The following is a 22701-nucleotide window of genomic DNA, read 5'->3' as shown; positions in this document are numbered from 1 at the left end:
GTCTGTGATCCTTAAGTACAACAAATAATTAATGATTTAATACAAATATAATGAACAAAATTGTAATATATATTGTATAGACCATTGTTTATGTAAACAAAAACAATGGTCCCAACGTACTTTCTGTTTTACATTTTTAATTTCTATAGTTTCCGAGAATATAAAAAGAGCCACATGTTGTTAAATAATGTTATGATAGCTGTTTTAACAAGAAGTTATGACTGAATTGCCTATTGTTACAGTTATGAAATATTTTAATAACAAGCAGCAAATGTTCATGGGCCAATGACGTCACCAAATTGAAATGGTCTATATCATAATATTATCTGTGAATATGGGGTCAGTTAATCTTATACATTCACAACTATTAGGGTTATATATGATTCTAAAATCCCACAGTTGTAAATAAAACAGATAAACTATCATCATATCACATATCTTCGAAATAAATAAATAAAGCCAAATAATTCTGAGCCTTTTACAGTTTGTAGAAGCATTTGCTCTGATTTCTGAGCATAGATCATAAATGCAGTGATGGCATTTTGGTGGAAAATATGGTTACCTTGGTAATATCAATTTCTAAAGATATTTTAAGACCACAGAAACCATAAACAGTACGATGAACAGTCTAATTTAAACGCTGTCAAGCCATATAAAACCAACTTTGCTTGTACACTTAAGTATTTGTACAATTTAAATGTATTCTGAGATTGTAAAGAGGTGGAAAAAAGGCTTACCAACATATTCAAATCAAAAACAACAAGACTCTTTAGTGTTAATTTATTCAAATGACAAGTTAATACCAAATAGTACAATTGATACAAAATAAATATAGTTAATGGAGTACCGTACCATTGTTTATAATTTGTAAATGCATTTAGGCATCTTTTTAAAATCGATAACTTCTGCACACATTAAAATGTTGAACTTTTCTTTCTTTTTCTTTTTTACACATATTTAGTCTACGTTAATAGCATTAGTTAAAACACTATATCTAATACCATTCCTTCTTCACAATGTTAAAATGTAAATGCATGGTATTGTACCAATAAGAATTCATTAGATAAATACTGAAGGTCCATAAGAACAATATAGCTTTATGCTTAAAACAAACATGTGAAACACATGTTACAACACACTTCTGTCTGGACAGTTGTACCAAATAGGAAAATGATTACATGACCGGTGAATATTCCTGCCACAAATTGTACAAATGACAGCGCAGTCCAAATTTATTCATTCAAGATAGAAATAACACTTGTTTGACGGCTCACAAACTTTCCAAAAGATGTTTCTTAAGTGCCCCATACAAGTGCAAATGCAAGTATCACTTCATCTCTTTATATGCTTATGTGGAAACAGTAACAGTAAAATCCATAATTTTTTCAGTCATTGTAATCTTTGAAATTGCATTTGAATCCACACATTTCTGACACACAAAAATATGATGACAGTCAAAATGGAAATTAAAAATATGTCTTAACTATATAAAAGCAGGGCATGCTTTCTGATTTAGAGTACTATGATTGTCCACTTGAATGAACCACATCTACATTAAGCACAAAGACGCTGTGTTTACTGAAACTGAAATGTAAAAAAATCCTGAATATGCCCTTTTGGGGACTTATTTGAAGGTGTGAGAAAACCATATCAGTATAACCAATATCAGTAATTTGTGTCAGGCAAAGTACAGTCACTAGCGTAAAGTTTACAGCAAAATTATATGAATTAAAAAACCTAAATCAGTCAAATGATTGAATAACCTGCTAAATGTACATGTAGTCATCAATTTAAGCGGTTAGTTCCTACCAAAAAATAAAAACTGAGAATATCTTGGAAGTTCTCATTTACATATTTAATTAAGTGCTTAATTTTGTCTATAAAACAGCGACTACATGATTTTGTAGCTTCGTCTTTACTTTAAATAGTTCGAAAGCCATTTATCATTGAAAACTGTTGTGGCACGGCAAAACGTCACTCTGCATGCAGCATAACGGAAACAAAAGAAACAACAAAAAGAGTATGTTTGATACTATACTAAGACTGCACACAATCCGAGTACCGCTGGCTTCATCACAACAGCAATTCAGTCATTTTGCAGCTAGCACCAATACATCCACGTCCGTAAAATCCACCCGTCGTTCCTACTGGGCTTGAAACACGTTGATCTTGCTGGTATTTTTCAGAGTTTGTCGACGGTTACAAAACCAGACCCGAACCACCTCGCGGTCGTAGTTCAGCTCCTTGGCGATCTCTGTAATCTCTTGGCCTGTCGGAAGGGAGTTTTTCTCGAAGTAAGTGTTGAGCACCTCAATGGCCTGCGGCGTGAAGCTGGTTCTCCGTTTGCGTTTCTTGGACGGTTCTCCTCCCACAAACTCCATCAAGTTCTGCTGACCTTTCTGGTTCCAGAGCTCGGCCTCCGCCAGCCAGCGCTCTAGCACAGGCTTCAGCTTCTGTGCACTTTTAGGAGTGATGTCCAGCTTCTCAAACCTGGCAAGGTATCAATAAACACAAGAAATTGAAGTGGAGCATGTGTATATGAGAAATTTGTCCACATGGATGGTTGGTAGGGCTGTGCGATTTGGGGAAAAATCTAATTGCGATTTCTTTTTGACAGATATTGCGATTGCGATTTGATTTACAATTTAACTCAAGCTTTAAGCTGATTTTAATTTAATTCAAGTAAGTAAGTAAAGGTTTATTTATATAGCACCTTTCCCACACATTGAGTCACAAAGTGCTTTTCAATAAGAGAAAAGAAGTAAAAGAACACATAACAATAAAAGAAAACATGTTAAAACATAATAAAATAAGTAAAAAATCCAAATACAGAAACACTAATACTGTTGATTAAAAGCTTGATCAAAAAGATGCATCTTTAAATGCTTTTAAAAAGTTCAACTGATCCCAGAGTTCTCAGTGCTATAGGGAGAGAGTTTCAGAGCCGTGGGGCCACCACATAGAAGGTACTAGTGATGCGCAGATGGCGGTTATATCCGCGGGCGCTGCAGATAATCCGCGGGTCGGGCGGGCCGGGTAATAAAAAAATACTTTATGATTAATTGCAGGTCGGTTGCGGGTGTATGTAGCGGGACATGGCAGTGGACCAGTAAAAAAGCAGAGAGTGGGCTTTGCAGAATGGGAAGATTAGACTCCCAAAACAATGGATTAAGTGCAAGCCTACTGTTCAAAGTTTCAGTTAGAGGAGTCAAAGGAAAATCTGCTATCGTTCTGGAAGAAACAAGATCGCTTATTTCCACGACTGCAGCGCCTTGCGAGGAGAAGATCTTGTTCATTCCTACAACAAGCGGTGCGAGCGAACGCTCAATTCAGGGCAGCTGGCCGCGTTTTGGAGGCCAGGCGGAATCGCCCGAATCTGCTGTTCTGTTTTTGCACAGTGCGTAGAAAAAGGCCAAGCAAACACAATATAGCTGCCTAAACGGAAGCGGCACCCTTTTTATTATCTTGTTCTTGTATCTGTAAAAGCTATAATGTCCAATTTTTACTTTCTGTATCTATTAAGAAATGAAGAAAGTGTTGTCTAAAGACAAACTTTTGTTTTTATAAATAAATGTTAATTTAAAAACGTTTACGATTAATATGTTATTTTACTATCAGAGATGCGCTTATTATAGCTCACTGAATCTGCTGTTAATATCCACGGTGACCTATCATCATGCCTTAAAGAATTAAATTATTAAAATGACGATCGGGTGCGGATACATATATCAAATAAAACTATGTGCGGGCAGGTGGATGATTAGTATGAAGCCGCAGATTCACATGTCATTTCAGCTGATCCGCACATCTCTAGAAGGCACGGTCTCCTTTGGTCTTAAGACGAGTTCTGGGAATGGCTTAAAGGTCCTTGCCAGAAGACCTCAGAAACCGGCTACATGAGTGACTGTGTAAAAGATCTTGAGTATACAGGGGTGCTTGACCATGCAGAGCTCTATATGTAATGGCCAGAATCTTAAAATTTACTCTAAAACTAATAGGAAGCCAGTGAAGCACAGGAGAAACGTGTGACCTCCTACTGGTGTTAGTTATAAGCCTCGCAACTGCATTCTGCACAACTTGCAATCGATCCATAGAAGATTTGTTCAGACAAGCGAACAGAACATTACAATAATCCAATCGTGAAGAGATGAAGGTATGGACAAGCATCTCAATCTCTTCCTTTGACACAATGTCTCTGATTTTTGCAATGTTCCTCAGATGAAAAAAGCATGTACGAACAACAGATTTAACATAGCTGTTAAAACACAGAGCTCGATCAAAGAGGACACCAAGATTTCTAACTTCACTGTACTTTGAAGATGACAAACCCCCAAAAACTTGCCTGATCATTGGGGTGATGCTATCTGGAGCAAAAAAAAAAAAAAAAATCAACATTTCTGTTTTATCAAGCTTCAGCTCAATAATCTATAAGCCGTGGCAACAATTCTGCGGCAGCTCTTAAGAATTACCTGTTTTGGTAAAAATGACCTGTTTTAGTATATCAGTGTGTGTCTGAAAAGATATTTCTTTTCTTTATTTTGTGGCAACCTAAGGAAAGTATAAATCTGACTAGTCCCATACAGACCTGTTTTTGCATTTTGCCTTTATCATGACTGCCCAGTAGGCTACTGCAGCCAACATACTACATGTTTTTAAAAAAAGAAGAGTACATTAAGAAGACAGAAAAGTGAATGACCTGCAGATGGCTGACTGACTGTACGCAGGGCCCTCGGTAGCAGTCAGAGCTTGGCCCACTTGAGTCTGTGTCAAACCCAGAGAGAGCCGTCGAATCTTAAAGTTCTTGGCGAACTCTCGAATCTCCTCCAGATTAATGGCCTCTTCGTCTTTCACAGCAGACGGCTCTAACCAAAACAAAAACGGAATAAGCACTTCTGGAAGCTCTCCAGATCGCAAACATGATTAATTTACCCACAAGTCACAAAAACATCATTCTTCAAATCTGAAATCGGATCTAAACACGACTTAAAGAACTACTCCTGCTCATGACTGAAGATGGTTGTAAATGCAATTGTGCAAACATTACAAGACTAAATATATACAACGAGGTATACAGGAATCAGAGAGTAAAATTCAATACCTTTTAAGACATTTTTAAGAATCTTTCCATACATTTTAAGACCTCATCTGGCGACATTTTAACTTACAGTATATTTATTATATCCTGATTATAAGAAACTAATCCTGAACTAAAACATTATTCATATACTGGATAAATTTGCTAATTCAGCAGGTGCTACTTCTAGAACAGCAGCAATGATGGCATTGCCTTGGTTACTGCAGTAAACAAAGCAGTGTGATATCAAATATAGCAGGATTTTATTAATTTCTACTGAACAAGCAAAAGTGGGCGGGACATAGAGTAGCTTTGCCCCTTTTTAAAAAAAAAAAACAGCCAATAGCATTTTGTTTTATCAGCTCTGCCAGTGGGAGTGGTTGAGCTCAAGCGCATCCAATGAAAAGCATCTAAAAATGTGGCAAGGCATGTCACACTACTAGAGAGTATTTGATTAGTCAGATGATTTGATGAGAAACTGAAGTATAAGGTGTTATGAAAACAATTGTTGATCTATTTAGTGACAAACTTAAAGCTTTACATGTTTATATCAGTATTAACATCTAAAAAAACACCTTTACATTCCACAGCTTCCCAATATTCACAGATTAAAATTAGACAAACTTTAGCATACACCTATACATTGTACAATCAAAAACAATACAAAATTTAATACATTGTAATTTAGCATTTAGGACTTTTAAATACTTTTTAAGGGCCTTAAATGTATATAAATTGACTTCTCAGCTTTTAATACTTTTTAAGACCCCCATAGACACTCTGTACAACTAGTAAATCATAAACGTACTGTTGACAAGCTGCCCGACGGTAGGCATTTCTCCACAGGCGATGACACCAGCAGGCGTGAGTGATGTCATCGGTTTAACCACCGATGGTTGGGGAGCAATGATCACTTTGGAGGGGGCCACTTTCCCAACAGGACCCTGGAGAACCAATCACAGCCCATCAACAAATAGGACACTCTTCACACAAATATTTCACACGTCCTTGAGCAAATAAGCAAAAACCTGAACTGATTTAGCCACTGCATTTCTTAGGTGTATTAGTTTTCTTAGGTTATATTTACAATAGTGTTTTTTTATTGACACAGATTAAATGGCCCAGCCTTACGAAACTTTAAGAGTTTTATTGTGTGTGTATATACTCACAGTAAGAACAAAGCATTTTGAAATTTCAAAGTTTCTTAGGGTGCTTTCACATCTGTGGTTCGGTTCATTTGGTCCAGACCAAGGGCAACAAATGATAGATTGTAGCATTTTTCAGCCATTTGGGTTCTTTTCACACCACACTGATTGCTTTGGTCCGAACAATTTGAAAAGAACCAAAATGCAGTCATGTGACAAAATCCACATCACTCTTTGGCCAAATGTTATTGACACATTTCCTAAACTGCTTTTCAATTGGTCAGAATTAGCATGCGAGAAAATGCCAACGGAACTCCCGCAAGTAAACAAACCAGCAGACACAAAATGTTGCTGCACTGGCTGATTGGATCCCTGGTCACGGTATACTATATAATTTGCATACATCACTTTAGACTGCGCCTGGAAAACAATCGGCGCAGGTGTTAGGAGGAGGCATGAATTAATTTAGCTAAACTGCGACATGGTCATCAACGATTCATCAGGTAATGAATTTTAGTATTGTCTTTGCTTGAACTGACCTGATCTAATCCTGTTTATATAAAATGAGCCTGCTCCCAAGCAGGTTTGAGCTACCAGAACTGTTGCTATGACAACAAGTCTCAGATGAGTTTTGAAAGACTAAACGATCCTGGATCGGGTCAAATCGTCAATATCCAAATCCAGTGAATTGAGTAATCCACGTCTGAAAAACGGACCCCTGGTCTAAATTTTGCCTTAGGGCGAGTGCCGACCAAAACACTTGTCCCAAACTGAGCATATTTTTTTCAGTTGTTGTTTTCATTGGAAGCTCCGCATTTTTTGACAGCAGTGAAGCAAGGCATTGAGCGCAAGTTTTATGTAAAGCACTGACCACTGCACTGGAAAAGTGCTGCCAGCTAAGCATTTTTAGAGTACTGAAGTTTTCAACTGAACAAAAACACGCACCTTTGATTTACAAAAAATATAGCAGAGCTTATAAAAGTACAAAAATGGTGCACAGAATACACCAATCATAATGTGCGCCACTGCAGTACCTGTGTGGTGGTTTTGGTGAGGGTCAGGGGAACAGTGGCTTTGGGGAGGACAGAAGCGGCGGACGGGATAGCAGCTGTTGGACCATTCCCTATCGTAGCAATGATCTGTCCCTGCGAATTCAAGAGCAGCTGTGGAGACACAGTTTGAACCTGCAGGCCCTGAGCAGGTAAGGCAGAAGCCGCTGCAGCTCCTGCCAGAGAGGCAGGGTTGACCAGCAAAGGAAGAGTTCCTATCACCTAAAACACAGAAGTGATGATAATGATACGACAATGTGTACAAATTCATCATTCATTCATTTATTTATTTATTTAGCAGCATTGGCTACACTAAAAAATGCCGGGTTCCACACACATGGTTCATACACATTTTTACTACTAAAAATCAGTTTGTGATTTTACTACGGTCTACGTACACAAGCTAAAAAAAAAAGAAATTGCACGTTCAAATTTATTACAGCATATCAATAAATATGTGACAATCTATAGATAGATAGATCTATCTATCTCTATCTCTCTATATATAATATATATATATTATATATATATATATTATATATATATATATATATATATATATATATATATATATATATATATATATATATATATATATATATATATATATATATATATATATATATATATATAAAGAAAGATTGTAGTCTAATATATATATATATATATATATATATATATATGTCTCTTTGAAAACTGTTTAAATGTTGGCTTTTGACAAGATTTATGAGCCTTTAGCATCCACAGTATCTTACCTCCAGATTGATTCTGGACCCTTAAATTACTTTCTTAAATTACGTTGAAAGCAAGTGAAGCAGAGGCAAAGCTGAAACTGCGAGTTGCTTTTTACCCCATGTAGAGGACAGGGATGGACAGCACAATTGTAATAAAAATTTACCCAATATTATCATTTCAAATATATTCAAGTACACAGACATTTGTTAAACAAATTTCCATGACTTTTCCAAAACATTTCGGGTTTATTTATTTTTCCAAAACTTTTCCAGGTCTGGAAAATGTCTTGTAAAATTCCATTACTTTTCCAGGACCATATGAACCCTACACACAATTCCTACATGTTATTCCAATACAAATCAAGTTAACTTATTTGTCTTTACAAATTTAAGTGGATTTAACATAAAACAATTAAGTTGTCCCAAAACATTTTATAAAATCAACTCATTTTAAATAGGTAGTCTGAACAAGCAGCTAAAGTCATTTTTTGACTATATTCATGGCAACATTGGTAATAAATATTCAATATATCCTTTACAAACATAACAGTTTCTTAGGACAAAAAACAAGAATTATACAAAAAAAAAAAAAAAACACACACACACGACAAACATAATAATACTTTTTTTAAACAAATTTAATAAAATGTAATATATGATTTCTTAATTTAGTCAGTCATGAATATTCTAAAATTCTTAATAAACATTTTCCTTAATACAATTTTCTGAATAAAAACACTCTAACATTGTTTCAAAATATACTTTCTATTAAAATATGTTTTGTAGTCAAAACTTTTTTTTACACGCGTCTCAGATGGTTTCTCTTCCCCCTTCAATGAAAAGGAGTGGGTAAGTCTTCGAGTGGCCAGTTCTACGTACTTGTATATGCATTTGTTAAAATGACGAAATGTACATTTGAATAGTACTAACCTGGCCCTGTGCATTGGTAATGAGTTGACTTGTGAGTCCTGCCACGTTGGACATGGCACTGGTGATGATGGGAGTTGTAGTAAGAGAGCTGATGAACTGAGGCTGAGCTCCCAGAGATGCTGCACTAATCTGAAGAACAAAACAAAACAAAAAGCACACAAACTTTGTCAAATTCATTATCATCTATATTAATTTAAGACTAGAGTCTGCTGGAAATAAGGGAGAAAAAAATAAATAATAAAAAAAGTCAAAAGTCTTAGGTAGTCTTACTAGTATTTTCACCAAAAAATGGTTTAAAGTTGGTTATTTCTATAGTTTTCTGTAGCATATCGGTTTCAAATATCAATTAATATTTTCAAACATAATTTTTTTTAGCAATAATTGTAATTATACAGTGAGATTATTGTCTGCACAAGGAGTCTGACAAACTGAGACAAACTAAATCCAGAAGAACTTCGTCAACATCTCCAAGATACTTCAAAAAAACCTACCTGCACATCTACAGTACTGTCAAAGTTTTAGGCACTTGGGTAAAAAATCTGTAAAACGAGGGCGCTTTCAAAAACAATGCATAAATAAGTTTTATTTACCACTTAACTTATATGAATCTAATCAAATCAGCATTTAGTATGACCACACTTCACATTTAAGCATTTAATGATTCAATTGAAGCCAATAAGTTGTTCCATGCTCACAATAGCAGGGTTGATGGAGAGTCCTGCGGTCTGCAGTGTTGCGACAGAGACACTGGGCTCTGATGCCTTCTGCACAACAGACGCAGTGGTGGCCGCGGTGGTTTGCGTCTGCTGCAAAGCCTGTAGAGCAGACATCTGAGGCTGCAGGACGGCCTGTGCAGGTGCCTGAAGCTGGGTCTGCACCGAGTTCAACACAGTAGCAGCTGGAGGGAAATAAACGGGCTGTTGTTACCACCAAAACAAGAAAATTATGTTAAACACAGAGCCATTATATATTCTTTTATTCAGAACTGCTGACTGGCCAGGACAATACAGTATGTCATATATAAATAGATTATGCTGCATTAAATCTGTGTGTATTCAATAGGATTTTATGCCAACAGAAGTCATTTTGGAAAGTGCACAAGTAATGCTTTTTTAGAAATTACCTTTCATGTAGTCCGTTTGTGAATGTAAAAAGCCTGCAACGTTTAATATCAAAGTGCATGATGAATGGAGTTATTGGCTCACAAATGAAAGACCAGACTCCCAGAACGGCTTGAGAAGTCAGTCTTACTTTCACCCAAAAATCTATGCGTGTTAGCAGTATTAGTATGATGCCAGTCTAGGCTTTTCATTGGCTGCCCACAAATCTTTGCTTTGTCCCTCAAACACTGTAGCTGTAGCTGAGGCCTGGGAGAGTTTGGTTTGTGTTGACATTTCATGGAGATGCTAATGAATGAGGACTTTGGTTTGAATTCATACAGTAAAGCCTGGTTTATTCTTCTGCGTCAAGTGATCAGCGTGACCCATGGTGCATGCATGCGTAGTCATGCATTTATACTTCTGCGTGCTGTTTGTATTGCTCTGCAGTAACACTTCCTAAATGCTAGCTGGCAGTAGGTGTTTATGTTCCTGTGTCGAGTTTCTTCTCTGGTGTTTTATTTTTTCTGAATGCTACCTTAAATGCACAAGTGGCTCAAACTCGCTCATTTTGAGGCAGGAATTGGCAAACGTGTAACAAAGTTTTCATTTAGAGCTCCTTCACGAGTCTCGATACTTGTAAACAGTCGCTCCATCGGGCTCGCACAGCTCCTACCTCCACCCACACTCATCAGCGCTCCCAAGACGACCAATCACAGAGCTTGCTCTACGCATCGTTGCAACGTGTAGTTACATTTTTTGAGAAGTGCGCGGCGAGGGCAGCCTTAAGACCAATGTAAAAACAAAGTAAAACTGCTACAGTTGTTATCATCGTGTTTACAACTGTTGACAAAGCATCTAAAGTTGAAATTCACATATGGAAACTTGATTTTTGACTTGTGCTGCAAGCTGTCAACCAATTACAACACACTTGCCCATCTGCCCAATCAGAGCAGACTCAGAAGGATTCTGAGCGACCTGATGCTTTAAAAAACTCTCAGCTACAAATTTTCTTTATTGTTCTCCTAAAGAAAAATACTTACCTACATCTTCACCTAAGGGTGAGTAAAATAACAGTACAATTTCATTTCTGGATGAACTATCCCTTTTTTCCCAAACCACTACAGAATCTATGAGGGGAAAAAAATGATGTTGCAGTGTATATGGACCTCTGAAACTAATTTAGAAAGCTTTAAAATTGCATAATAAGAGATTCTTTTCAAAACCGATCAGATATGCAAAATATGTGTGAGCTTCAAACCTTGCAGTCCAGCAAACGGCAGCTTCAGCAGGCCTCCAGCAGGACTGGCAGCAGCGAGACCGGGGAGAGTGGCCACAGTGGCAGTGGGTAAAGTGAGCACTGCCAGACCACCCTGACCCCCCACTGATCCGGCCATACTGAGAGGAATGAGCAGCGGCTGACCTAGAGAACTCTGCTGGGCAAGCATGCCAGTCATCAGAGATGCCAGACCATCCTGAGTCAGGACCTGTCAGAGAAATGGCAAATACGTTTATTCAGTCTGAGCAGATTTTTTAAATGTCAAAAAATTACTTTACTGATATTTGCATCAGCGTTTTATTATTATTAACAAAAAATGTAACACTGTAAATTAGAAATAAATATAAATTATAGATCTTACACGGCCAATTAAATGTTTGGGATAATTAATATATTTTGAATGTTTGAAAAGTGTCTCTTATTCTCACCAAGCTGCATTAAACGGTAATATTTTGGTAATGGTAATATTGTGAAATATTATTACGATGAAAAAATTTGCTGCGATACATTTTAAAAAATGTAATTACATGTTTAAAAGTACATCTATCAATTTACGCCAAAGCTGAAATTTCAGTCTTCAGTACCTTTTATCGGTCACACTTTACAATAAGGTTCCATTAGTTAATTTTAGCATTTACTGACATCATTCGTTCATTTTCTTTTCATCTTAGTCCCTTTATTAATCCGGGGTCGCCACCGCGGAATGAACCGCCAACTTATCCAGCACATGTTTTATGCAGCGAATGCCCTTCCAGCTGCAACCCATCTCTGGGAAAAGTATTTACTGACATGAACAAAGAAATAACAATACTTGTTTAGCATTTATTAATCAAAGTTCAACATATTCTAATGCATTATTAGAAATCTGCTAGTTAACATCAAGCGGCAACCTCCCGCTCTTCCTCGTGAAGCAAATATAGAAGTAACTGAAACTGCAATTCATCAAACTTCCGCTAGTCCTGGCTCCATAATAAAGCATATTTCTACTGAACCCACTGTTAAAATGACCAACTTTACAGCAGAAAAAAAGGTGTTTATAGCCTGGTACAAAGAACAATTTTGGTTCCTATAGCTAATATTACCCTTCATGACAACTGCGAGGGGAGTGAATTTTTTTATAACTCATCCATTTAGTTTATATAAAGTCTAAAAAAATGATATACTTCACCTCAGCTGATTCCGGCTGATTAGCCGCTGAGCTCGACATATTCCTCGTATTTTTGTTTTGTTTTATGTGGCTTTACACAGCCTTTTGGAATTATTTCCTACAATTATCAGATGCTGTGTGCACTTAATTGTGCTCACAAACCATTCAATTCCTCCATTTCCCAGCTGAGTGAAGTGATATACTTATACCATCTCTATAAATGTATTGTTTTAATTTAAGATCATTATTGTTGTGCCTGGATTTCATCAATAGCCTTGCATTTACTAACACAGACTTTTGGAAATATTTGGAAAATAGATTGAAATATTCGGAAGTAATTCGCATTTTCCTCCTGTGGAAAAATGTCATAAAACCATGCTCAGTAGCTCAATGTGTTACAACAGTGTTTTTAAAAGTCTAAATACTTTATTGATATAGTACACAACCAAGCACATTTGGTCAGAACACAAACAAGTCTCAGGTAATGAAGTATTAAGAGTTTCTCCCAAAGAAAAGCCTGTCAAAGCTAAATGCTAGCAGGCGTCTGTAGCTCCGCTCACGTTCTACCTCTTTGTTTGGTATCCCCCGGTCGGTGTGATGATGTACGAACAAAATGGCGATGGTTAGCCACGCCTACTTGTAGCTTCTTTTGTGTTCTTCAGAAACCTATAGCTGATGTCACGGATACTACGTCCATATCTTTTACAGTCTATGGTTAACATTAGTTTATGCACTGCGAGTTAATAAGTTAATCATTTTTTGTAAACATCAGATGTCAAATACTGTAATAAATGTATTGGTCATTGTTTGATCATGTTAGTACACACATTAACTAACATTATTACAAGGCTGTCTGGAATACTAAATTCTGATTGGTCAGTCGTGACACTCCAAGGCATGTTATTCGGTTTTGTGTGAATGCGTGTGTTTGTGTGTGAATGAGAGCGTGTATGGATGTTCCTCATTCCCACAGTGCAACTTTCTCATTCCCACTTCTCATTCCTTACTTGTGCTGGTTGAAAGTCTCTTCACATTCCAATTGCAATGATCTAAATGTATTTATACATATTTTTATATTCTGGGAAAGGCATAAGACTAAAAAAAATGTCGTCCAATTAAATATTGTCGGGCCGACATTTCCCATAATTCTGATAAATAGCCCAAGCTATCCGTCAGCAAAGATTTAACGCAGGTCTGCCGTTTGCACGTTCATGTGCACATGAGACCGTCACATCGGGAAAAAGAAATGATGAATCAAAACTTTTTAAAACCCTGAATCAATATTGGAGTTACTTTTGCATGCTGGAGGGAGAATGACACCATGACTGAAGTATTTCGTTTAGACAGGAAATGTTATGTCATAAACTATTTTAGTCACGCAAAGCTGATGTAGATTGTGTTGTGTTACGAATGAGTTATATGCATGGATGTGTTGTTTAGCAACAGAAATCTTCCGGCGAACAATTGATGTGACTATTTTCAGTTTCATAAGGGACCTTTTACCGCATCGATAATGTCGATTTTTTATTTAGTTTAACAACAAAACATCAGTAAACAGCGCTATTCCACCTAGCCTGCTTTACTGAGGTGAAGTTGGTTTTAAAAATAAACATTGGTTCTTTTTTGAACAGTGACAACCTGTGACGCGCTCCCTATATTGTTTACAATGCTACTTTGAATATTCGGTCTGAAATAGCACCAAAGTATGGCTTAGTAATAAGTGTAATTCCTGTGCGCCGCTGGCCAACAACGAAGCATACAGAAGTCGCTTTAGGACAATGCGCAAGAGAGAGTGAGACCAGCGATCCTTGCAAGCATGAAATATTTACATTAGGACATAAGTTTTTCTTGCTAACTACACAACTGAAACTGAACAATAAAATGTAAACTATTAATAATAATAATCTGCATTAAATAAACACACTTTATGAATAGCATTTATATTAAGGCCTCCCCTAATGTTTTTTCAATACGTAATGCATGTAAAATTTTTCATTAGTCTTCATATAAACATTTAGACAAGTATAAGCACATTCACATGACCACCAGAATCATGTATGATAAAGGGCTTACAGGCAAAGACAATTCACTTCTAAAAAAAGGGGGGGAAAGTTTCACCTGTGGGCAAGCCTGAACAGTAATGGGAACGCTGGTCTGCTGAGCTGGAGACATACTGATGGCAGCTTTGGGGACCACAGTCTGAACTAGAGGTGCTGAAACCTCCACAGTCACTGTATGCAAAAAAGTGAGTCACACTGAAAAACATGCATCATATTTCCATGCATATGGATCATAACGAATGCTGGCATTGCATACAAACCACTCATTTATTACAATTATGGCTCTAAATGCCTCGTTGATGTTGGTGGCTTTGAATACCGGGTTGCTATGATACAAATCTAATGTATCTATTTATATCGGATCATTTGATCAGTCGTACCAGCTGTGGTAGAGCTTGTGGTTACTGGACCGTCCAGTTGAGCCTCTTCTGTTGCTTCCAGGCTCTGACCAGCGCTTTCTTCATCACCCCCAGACTCTGCAGCCCCTGTCGATGATAAGGCCGTGTCCACCTCCACCTCCAGCACACGGATGGTCTCCTGGCCTGACATGACAATGACCTGGAATAAAGGGTATAACAGGTTATAAATGCTCTGCTTTCTCTCCTAATGAGTGGCAGTGCTGACATGATGAAAATGGATCATGGCTTGGTCAAGTTTACACCTGTGAGTTTTCTGATCTCTCTGACATTTCATATTAATACTGATGAGATATGCTGAGCAAAAGGGCATTCAATTACAACCGGGTGATAAATTGAATATTCCTGATCATTTTAGGATTTTATTTTTTAATCAGTAGCCGTTCCGTTAGTGTTTTCCCCATTTAAAAAATGGCTAATTAATAATTCATAATAATAAGAACAACAGGAAATTATGTACACTCACATGAGACAGAATGGTTCTTGTGTGAAAATTTCATTTTGTATTAAAATGTGTAATAAAAATCAATATTCACAGTGTACCCATCTTCTGATGGCTAATTCCAGCAGGATAACGCACCATGTCATAAAGCGTGAATCATCTCAGACTGGTTTCTTGAACATAACAATGAGTTCACTGTACTCAAATGGCCTCCACAGTCACCAGAGCTCAATCCAATAGAGCACCTTTGGGATGTGGTGGAATGGGAGATTTGTATCATGGATGTGCAGGACCAAAATCTCTGAGGAATTTTCCAGTACCTTGTTGAATCTGTGCCATGAAGGATTAAGGCAGTTCTGAAGTACTAGTAAGAGGACTCGAGTTGGATAAAATACAGTTGAAGTTAAAATTATTAGACCTCCTGTGAATTTTTTTCTTTCTTTTTCAAATATTTCCTAAATGATGTTTAACAAAGCAAGGAATTTTTCAATGTAGTTTCTATAATATTTTTTTCATATGGAGAAAGTCTCATTTGTTTTATTTCGGCTACAATAAAAGCAGTTTAAAAATGTTTTAACCATTTTAAGGTTAATATTTATTAGTCCTCTTAAGCAATATTATTTTTTTCGACTGTCCACAGAACAAACCATTATTATACAATGACTTGCCTAATTATCCTAACTTGCCCAGTTAACCTAATTAACATACACTTACCGGCCACTTTATTAGGCACACCTTACTTTTACCAGGTTGGACCCGCTTTTGCCTTTAGAACTGCCTTAATCCTTTATGGCCTAGATTCAACAAGGTACTGGAAATATTCCTCAGAGATTTTGGCCCATATTGATATGATAGCAGTTGCTGCAGATTTGTCGGCTGCACATCCATGATATAAATCTCATTTGAATCATGTTCAAGAAACCTGAGATGAGATGATTCCAGCTTTATGACATGGTGCGTTATCCTGTTGAAAGTAGCCATCAAAAGATGGGTACACTGTGGTCATAAAGGGATGGACATGGCTAGCAACAATACTCAGGTAGGTTGAGGCCTTGACACGATGCTCAATTGGTACTAATGGGCCAAAAGTGTGCCAAGAAAATATCTCTTACACCATTAAACCACCACCAGCAGCCTGAATCATTGATACAGGGCAGGATGGATAAATCCTTTCATGTTAGTGACGCCAAATTCTGACCCTACCATCCGAATGTTGCAGCAGAAATCGAGACTCATCAGACCAGGCAACGTTTTTCCAATCTTCTATTGTCCAATTTTGGTGAGCCTGTGTGAATTGTAGCCTCAGTTTCCTGTTCTTAGCTGACAGGAGTATTCTGCTGCTGTAGCCCATTCGCCTCAAGGTTCGTCGTGTTGTGCGTTTAGAGATGCTTTTTTACATACCTCGGTTGTAACAAGTGGTTTTTTGACTTACTGTTGCCTTTCTATCAGCTCAAACAAGTCTGGCCATTCTCCTCTGACCTCTGTCATCAACAAGGCATTTGCGCCCACAGAACTGCCATTCACTGGATATTTTGTCTTTTCTGCACCATTCTCTGTAAACCCTAGAGATGGTTGTACATGAAAATCCCAGTATGTCAGCAGTTTCAGATACTCAGACCGGCCCGTCTGGCACCAACAACCATGCCACGTTCAGTCACTTAAATCACATTTCTCCCCCATTCTGATGCTCAGTTTGAACTGCAGCAGATCGTCTTGACCATGTCTATATGCCTAAATGCATTTAGTTGCTGCCATGTGATTGGCTGATTAGGATTTGCATTAACGAGCAGTTGGACAGGTGTGCCTAATAAAGTGGCCGGTGAGTGTAGTTAAGCCTTTAAATTGCACTTTGAACTGAATACTAGTATTTTAAAATATATTAAGTAAAAATATGTACTGTCATAATGGCAAAGAAATCAGTCATTAAAACTATTATGTTTAGAGATATATCTTCTTTCCGTTAAACAGAAATTAGGGAAAAAATATACAGGGAGGTTAAAAATTGTGACTTCAACTACAGCATAAAATGATCACTAGCTTTTGCTCAACTCGCTATTTGTTGAGTATTTTTTTTAAATCATGTGGAGATCAGAGAAACCTCACAGGAGTAAAAGCAAGGCTCAGGCAGAGAGGGAAGCTCAGCGCAGCGCAGAGAGCAGAACAGAGGCAGGAGAGGGTTCATACCTGCGCGTCTTGTGCTGGGAATTTCAAAGTGCAGGAACCTAAAAGCTGAGAAAACACTTCTGCAGTCAGACAGTGAATGGCTAAAGAGAACAGAGATGCCAAGCACACATTAGGACACAAAGAAACAACCCAACAACAAGGACACAAGTGAAATGAGCAAACAAACAAACCCAAAGCATCTCCCCAATAATATAAGCATAAGCAACGCTTTCTGCGAACACCGATACAGCAGAAGAGAATTGCTTGTGCTAGGAACGTAGACTGAACACTCACAAACGTGGGGTATGAGGCTGGACGTGTGATGACATGTTAAATTAAATCTGTGTTTTGGTAACACTACTTATCAGGTGTGAGAAACTCGGGAATACCTGCTCATTGACAGTGAGAGGTGCATTGTTTGCAGGGAGATCCTCAGTGTCCATGATGATGAAGTCTAAGCTCTGAGAAGATCACTGATTTTTCTGCATAGTTGTCGAGGGGGATGTTAGCAGCTCCAAAGCATCACCTGAGGCAAAATAAACAATTGCTAAGAGTGGTTGACAGAATTATATGCCAATTTCAAAGACACCATAGCAGAAAAATAGCTCCATATGCAACATTTTAAGGGCACCTATTTTACCCCTTTTTCAAGATTTAAGATAGTCTTTTGGGTCTCCAGAATGTGTTTGTAAAGTTTCAGCTCAAAACACCCATCAGATTATTTATTAGACCTTTCAGAATATTAGAATTGTCTGCTCTGAACAAAATGTAGCTGTTTTTGTGGCCAGTGCCTTCAATGCTATTTCTCCCTGCCCACCGCTCCCACGTGGCTGTCAGAGTGTGCCTCAAATTCTGCCTCGGCTGCATCAGTTGCGACGATGAGTCACACCAGGGGCGTTGCTAGACATAAAGCTCTACTGGGGCACGTACCTCCTTACCCTCCTTATATATATATATTTATTTTTTTTTTTTTATAATATATATATATATATATATATATATATATATATATATATCATAAATAAATAATCTTAAATGTAACTGGAAAGCAATGTTAAGACAACTGGAGTGATATGCTTAGATCATTTAAGAAATCTTTTGCATAAATATTAATTTCATTTGAATAAAATTCTATAGTCAATTCAATAAAATACAAAAAAAGATGTGTTATAGAATTATCTGTTGTAGACTTGACACATGGCAGAGAATTAGGTTTATTAAGTCTTTACCTCCCTGACTCGTCATCCCTCCTTTTTGCTTCATACAAAAAAATCTATCAGGATGCATGCTTAGTAAGATCACCGTCATATTGTTTAAACTTTAGTTGTCGATTTGCAAAACAAAAAAGGCTGTTTTTACAACGCATGAGCTGCGTGTAACAAGCAGGTAGCCTGCTTTTTTGGCGCGCATGTTAACTACCGGGACTCGCACCGGCAGAAGGGCAGCGCGCGCGAGAGCAGCGCGTGCGAGAGGCGCGCGGGTTCTCTGCGCACACACGGAGATGCGTCAGTTTGCATTTTGTTTAAACACATTGCTTTCACCAGCGTTGGTTTGGTTGCACATAGAGAATAACCGTCTTTATTTCGGAATTATCACTCTTAATAAATACACTTGCATTTGAAGTAAATCATATCTCAATGCATTTACTGGGGCACTGGAGATTTTTACTGGGGCACGTGCCCCAGTGAATTGGGTCTAGCGACGCCCCTGAGTCACACACAATGTCGTTACAAAGTTCACCCACCCACCCACACACACACAGTGGACACACACAGTGTGCGCGTTTACCTTTGCACCGTTTTTGCACCCAAATGTGACAGGATACACGTTAATATTCACTGCTGCATGGATATTCGTTATGTTAATGTGCAAAATAAACCTTATTTAAACTGGGCTAACACGCGGCTGTGGTGATGAATTACATCGATTTTACCATCTTTAAAACGTTTTAAACTTGTAAAACTCATTCTTGATCATATTTGATGATGATTGATGATCACAGCGAGCTCAACAGATCTTTTAATCCCAGTTGCTTTGTCCACGTCCTGTCTTGTTGATATGACAATACGCGTTACTACAGAGACATGTTAATACACGACTGTCAATTAATTCGGTGGGTGGGGAAAACGCACTCCTATGTCACGTTGCGGTGGGCCTCAAAAAATTGGGAAGGGATTTGGATCCTATTTTAACATCAGGAAATTTAAAACTATTACTACTATTACTGTAGGACAGAAACAAAAAATCTAAATAAGTGCACTTTACTGCAACTAAATCTAACAAATATGCCATTTAAATCACAAATACTTGACAATATGGAATTTTTCTAAATCAATTATAACATAAAAGTAAAAAAATATGTGATGTTTTCCGTATTGTGAAGTATTTCTGACTTAAATGGGGCATTTGTCAGGTTACCTGCACTAACTGACTTTTAACCAATGAAGCTACAAACTAAAAATATTGAGATATAATTTAGTACAAAGAAATCTTACAATTGTCAAAACATGAGTACTTAACAATATGAAATAAATATTGTTATTATTATTCATTCATTTTCTTTTCGGCTTAGTCTCTTTATTAATCAGGGGTCGCCACAGTGGAATAAACAGCCAACTTATCCAGCATATGTTTTACACAGCCGATGGCCTTCCAGCTGCAACCCATCACTGGGAAACACCCATACACTCTCATTCACACATACACTACAGTCAATTTAGTTTATTCAATTCACCTATAGCGTGTGTCATTGGAATTGCAGGGGAAACCAGAGTACCCTGAGGAAACCCACGCCAACATGGGGAGAACATGCGAACTCCACACAGAAATGCCAACTGACCCAGCCGAGGTTTGAACCAGCGACCTTCTTGCTGTGAGGTGACAGCGCTACCCACTGTGCCACCGCGTTGCCCTAATAATTATTATAGTAAAAATAATATTATGTAATAAAAGCACAAACTACCACTAAACCTAGCAAATATCTTATTTCAATCAAAAAAATTGTGCTTTAGAACAATTAAATATTGACAAATTTGATGTCTCAATTCAGTTCAAAATTCACATTATAAAAGTATTATAAAAGTAAAAAGATATCATTTAGATTAGATGTATAATTTAGTTTAATAAATCAACTAAATAAACTTAGCCCATAATACCCCATTTTCTCACAATTACTTAAAAGAATACAGAAAATAATGCTGATAAATTATTTTCCCCACTTACATTACATCCCACTTCAATCAAAAACATAAAATTTGTTATAAACTAAAATATATACATCTAAAAAATTATTATGATTATATAATATGATAAATATCCCGATTTATCAGAACTATTTGCAAATGTGGAAGAAGTCTGTTGAATTACATATGAGGTGATAGGGGTTATGTGACGTAGCAGTGCAAGTAAATCTAACAATTAAAAACTTTCTAAACAAAATACTATAAAACACCACAACACAGCAATTTATCTGTTACTGCAACACTAGTTTATTTAATATTAAATTGAAAACATGACTAGTAACATTCACCACGGTAAAGTGTCTGCTTTTGTTTTTACTACAATAATAAACATAACAAGCCACCACTGTCACAGGCGCAAACAAACACAAACTATTTCAATACACAGATCCAATTACATCCCATTACATATATTTGTCAAAAATAAGTACAACTATAGCATTTTGGCGGGAATTATTAACTAAGATTACCATGGTAAAATATCAGCAAGATACCGACTAGACAATCATGACGTAATAAAGTGTATAACGTGACGTCCACGACGCCCGCTTTCAAGGTTGTCAACTTAAAATATGAAATCCCACTTAACGTTACCTCAGAGTAAACGTAAACACAGTTCAAAGAAAAACGTGGTACATTCTCCGCCTTTAAATATCGATGGAACGCGTTCCAGTGTCATCACCGAACAATTGGAACGCGATATATACGTCTTGCATTCTAAATCTGCGCATGTAATTATCCTAAAACAATAGAGCATTATGTAAGCTTTGCGCATTTTCAACATCAAGCAGTCAGGCCTGTGAGGTACTACAGCAGCAGCCCTCGCAACACATTCACAATGCAATAATAAAACTCTCCCCACGGGACACACACTTCATCTACTGATCACACTCCTCACATGCCAATATGCCATGACTCGGGACGGCATTTGATGTATTTCCTTTCTCTTTATCATAAATATATAAATTATGCTAATTAAGACCATTGCATATTAACCAAAAACTCATTTCGGCTCCGCGACTTCGTATCGCGTTGTGCAAAAATACATGCGAGCTGTGCTCATATTCGCGACTTACCCGCTGAAAGGTGGACTATTTTCTTTATTTTCTCCTCCTTCGGCGAGCTTTGCCACAGTTTGTTTTTAAATATGCATAATTAAAAATTCATCTCACAGCTTCCGACGCGCGCTGCGAATGCACACAAAAGAGCTATTTGCATTGATAAGGAGGCTCGGGGAAGCAGTCTGGGCTTCTTTTCAACTAAATGTTTAATGGCGTCTTTCCGAAAACTGTCGTGCCGGTGGAGCAAGTGCACCTTAATAGCCAAGGTAACCCCTTATCTGTAGAAAAGTGCCGAAAAATTAACACAAATTTGCTCTTTTGCACTACGTCATGAACATAATTTATGCAGGCCGAGTCTCGCATTGAAAAAATGGCGCTGGCTCGACAGAACTGGAGCGATGGCCGTCTTAAAGGGGTAGTGTCACTGCAGTTAACTGAACACTTGATACTCTACATAGTGAACTTACACTCTTATATTAAAATGAAGAACACTGATGTTTTTAATAACGTGCTAAATGCATTTCTAATTATTTTGATCATTTAAAATTATAACAATTATTAAAACGACTACAATATTATGATGTATATAATGATAGCATGCATAATAATCATATATAATACTACATATTATATGGTTGCATTTCACAAATATAATGATATGAATGGGAATAATACTTATAATATGGTCACTTAATTATTTATTGTGACAATTAATTATTCATAATTTCAATAATGACTATAAATCAGCATGATATGGTTTTTATTCATCTTAACAAAACTTTATTGAATTAGGGGGGTTTATTTTCTTCCCCAAAACGGTGATGTTCACATTAGTATATCTTTCATAAAAAATATCAATAATTAT

At 37.1% G+C, this 22701-nt stretch overlaps 1 protein-coding gene across 4 annotated transcripts; it reads right to left on the bottom strand.

The window, feature by feature from the left end:
• Positions 1-937: 937 nt before the first annotated feature.
• Positions 938-22206, bottom strand: pou6f1 (POU class 6 homeobox 1). Of its 4 annotated transcripts, none has more exons than XM_056449779.1 (12): positions 21852-22206; positions 17926-18062; positions 17558-17637; positions 14896-15073; positions 14574-14686; positions 11291-11516; positions 9628-9830; positions 8933-9061; positions 7254-7490; positions 5883-6018; positions 4697-4862; positions 938-2490 (listed from the first exon to the last, which is right to left on the bottom strand). In XM_056449779.1, the coding sequence occupies exons 4-12, from the start codon at positions 15062-15064 to the stop codon at positions 2145-2147; spliced, it is 1725 nt and encodes a 574-aa protein (XP_056305754.1). In that variant the 5' UTR covers positions 15065-15073; positions 17558-17637; positions 17926-18062; positions 21852-22206; the 3' UTR covers positions 938-2144. The 4 variants fall into 4 exon arrangements, with proteins under 4 accessions (XP_056305754.1, XP_056305752.1, XP_056305755.1 ...); XM_056449777.1 differs by having other exon boundaries at positions 17558-17602; XM_056449780.1 differs by having other exon boundaries at positions 17558-17595.
• Positions 22207-22701: the final 495 nt, after the last annotated feature.

Source organism: Danio aesculapii, chromosome 23 (assembly GCF_903798145.1).
Source record: "Danio aesculapii chromosome 23, fDanAes4.1, whole genome shotgun sequence".
Taxonomy (NCBI): domain Eukaryota; kingdom Metazoa; phylum Chordata; class Actinopteri; order Cypriniformes; family Danionidae; genus Danio; species Danio aesculapii.
The sequence above is the reverse complement of the archived record's forward strand: the minus strand, read 5'-3'. Positions and strand labels throughout refer to the sequence as shown.

What these genes read in the sequence shown, in the direction of transcription:
- pou6f1 (XM_056449777.1), bottom strand. Translation starts at nt 17,979, where the DNA reads ATGGACACTGAGGATCTCCCTGCAAACAATGCACCTCTCACTGTCAAT. An exon ending in CTCTCACTGTCAATGAGCAG is followed by an intron (nt 17,603 to 17,925) that starts GTATTCCCGAGT and finishes GTGTTTTCTCAG; the next exon opens with CTTTTAGGTTCCTGCACTTT. An exon ending in AGTCAGTCAGCCATCTGCAG is followed by an intron (nt 2,491 to 4,696) that starts GTCATTCACTTT and finishes ATACCTTGCCAG; the next exon opens with GTTTGAGAAGCTGGACATCA.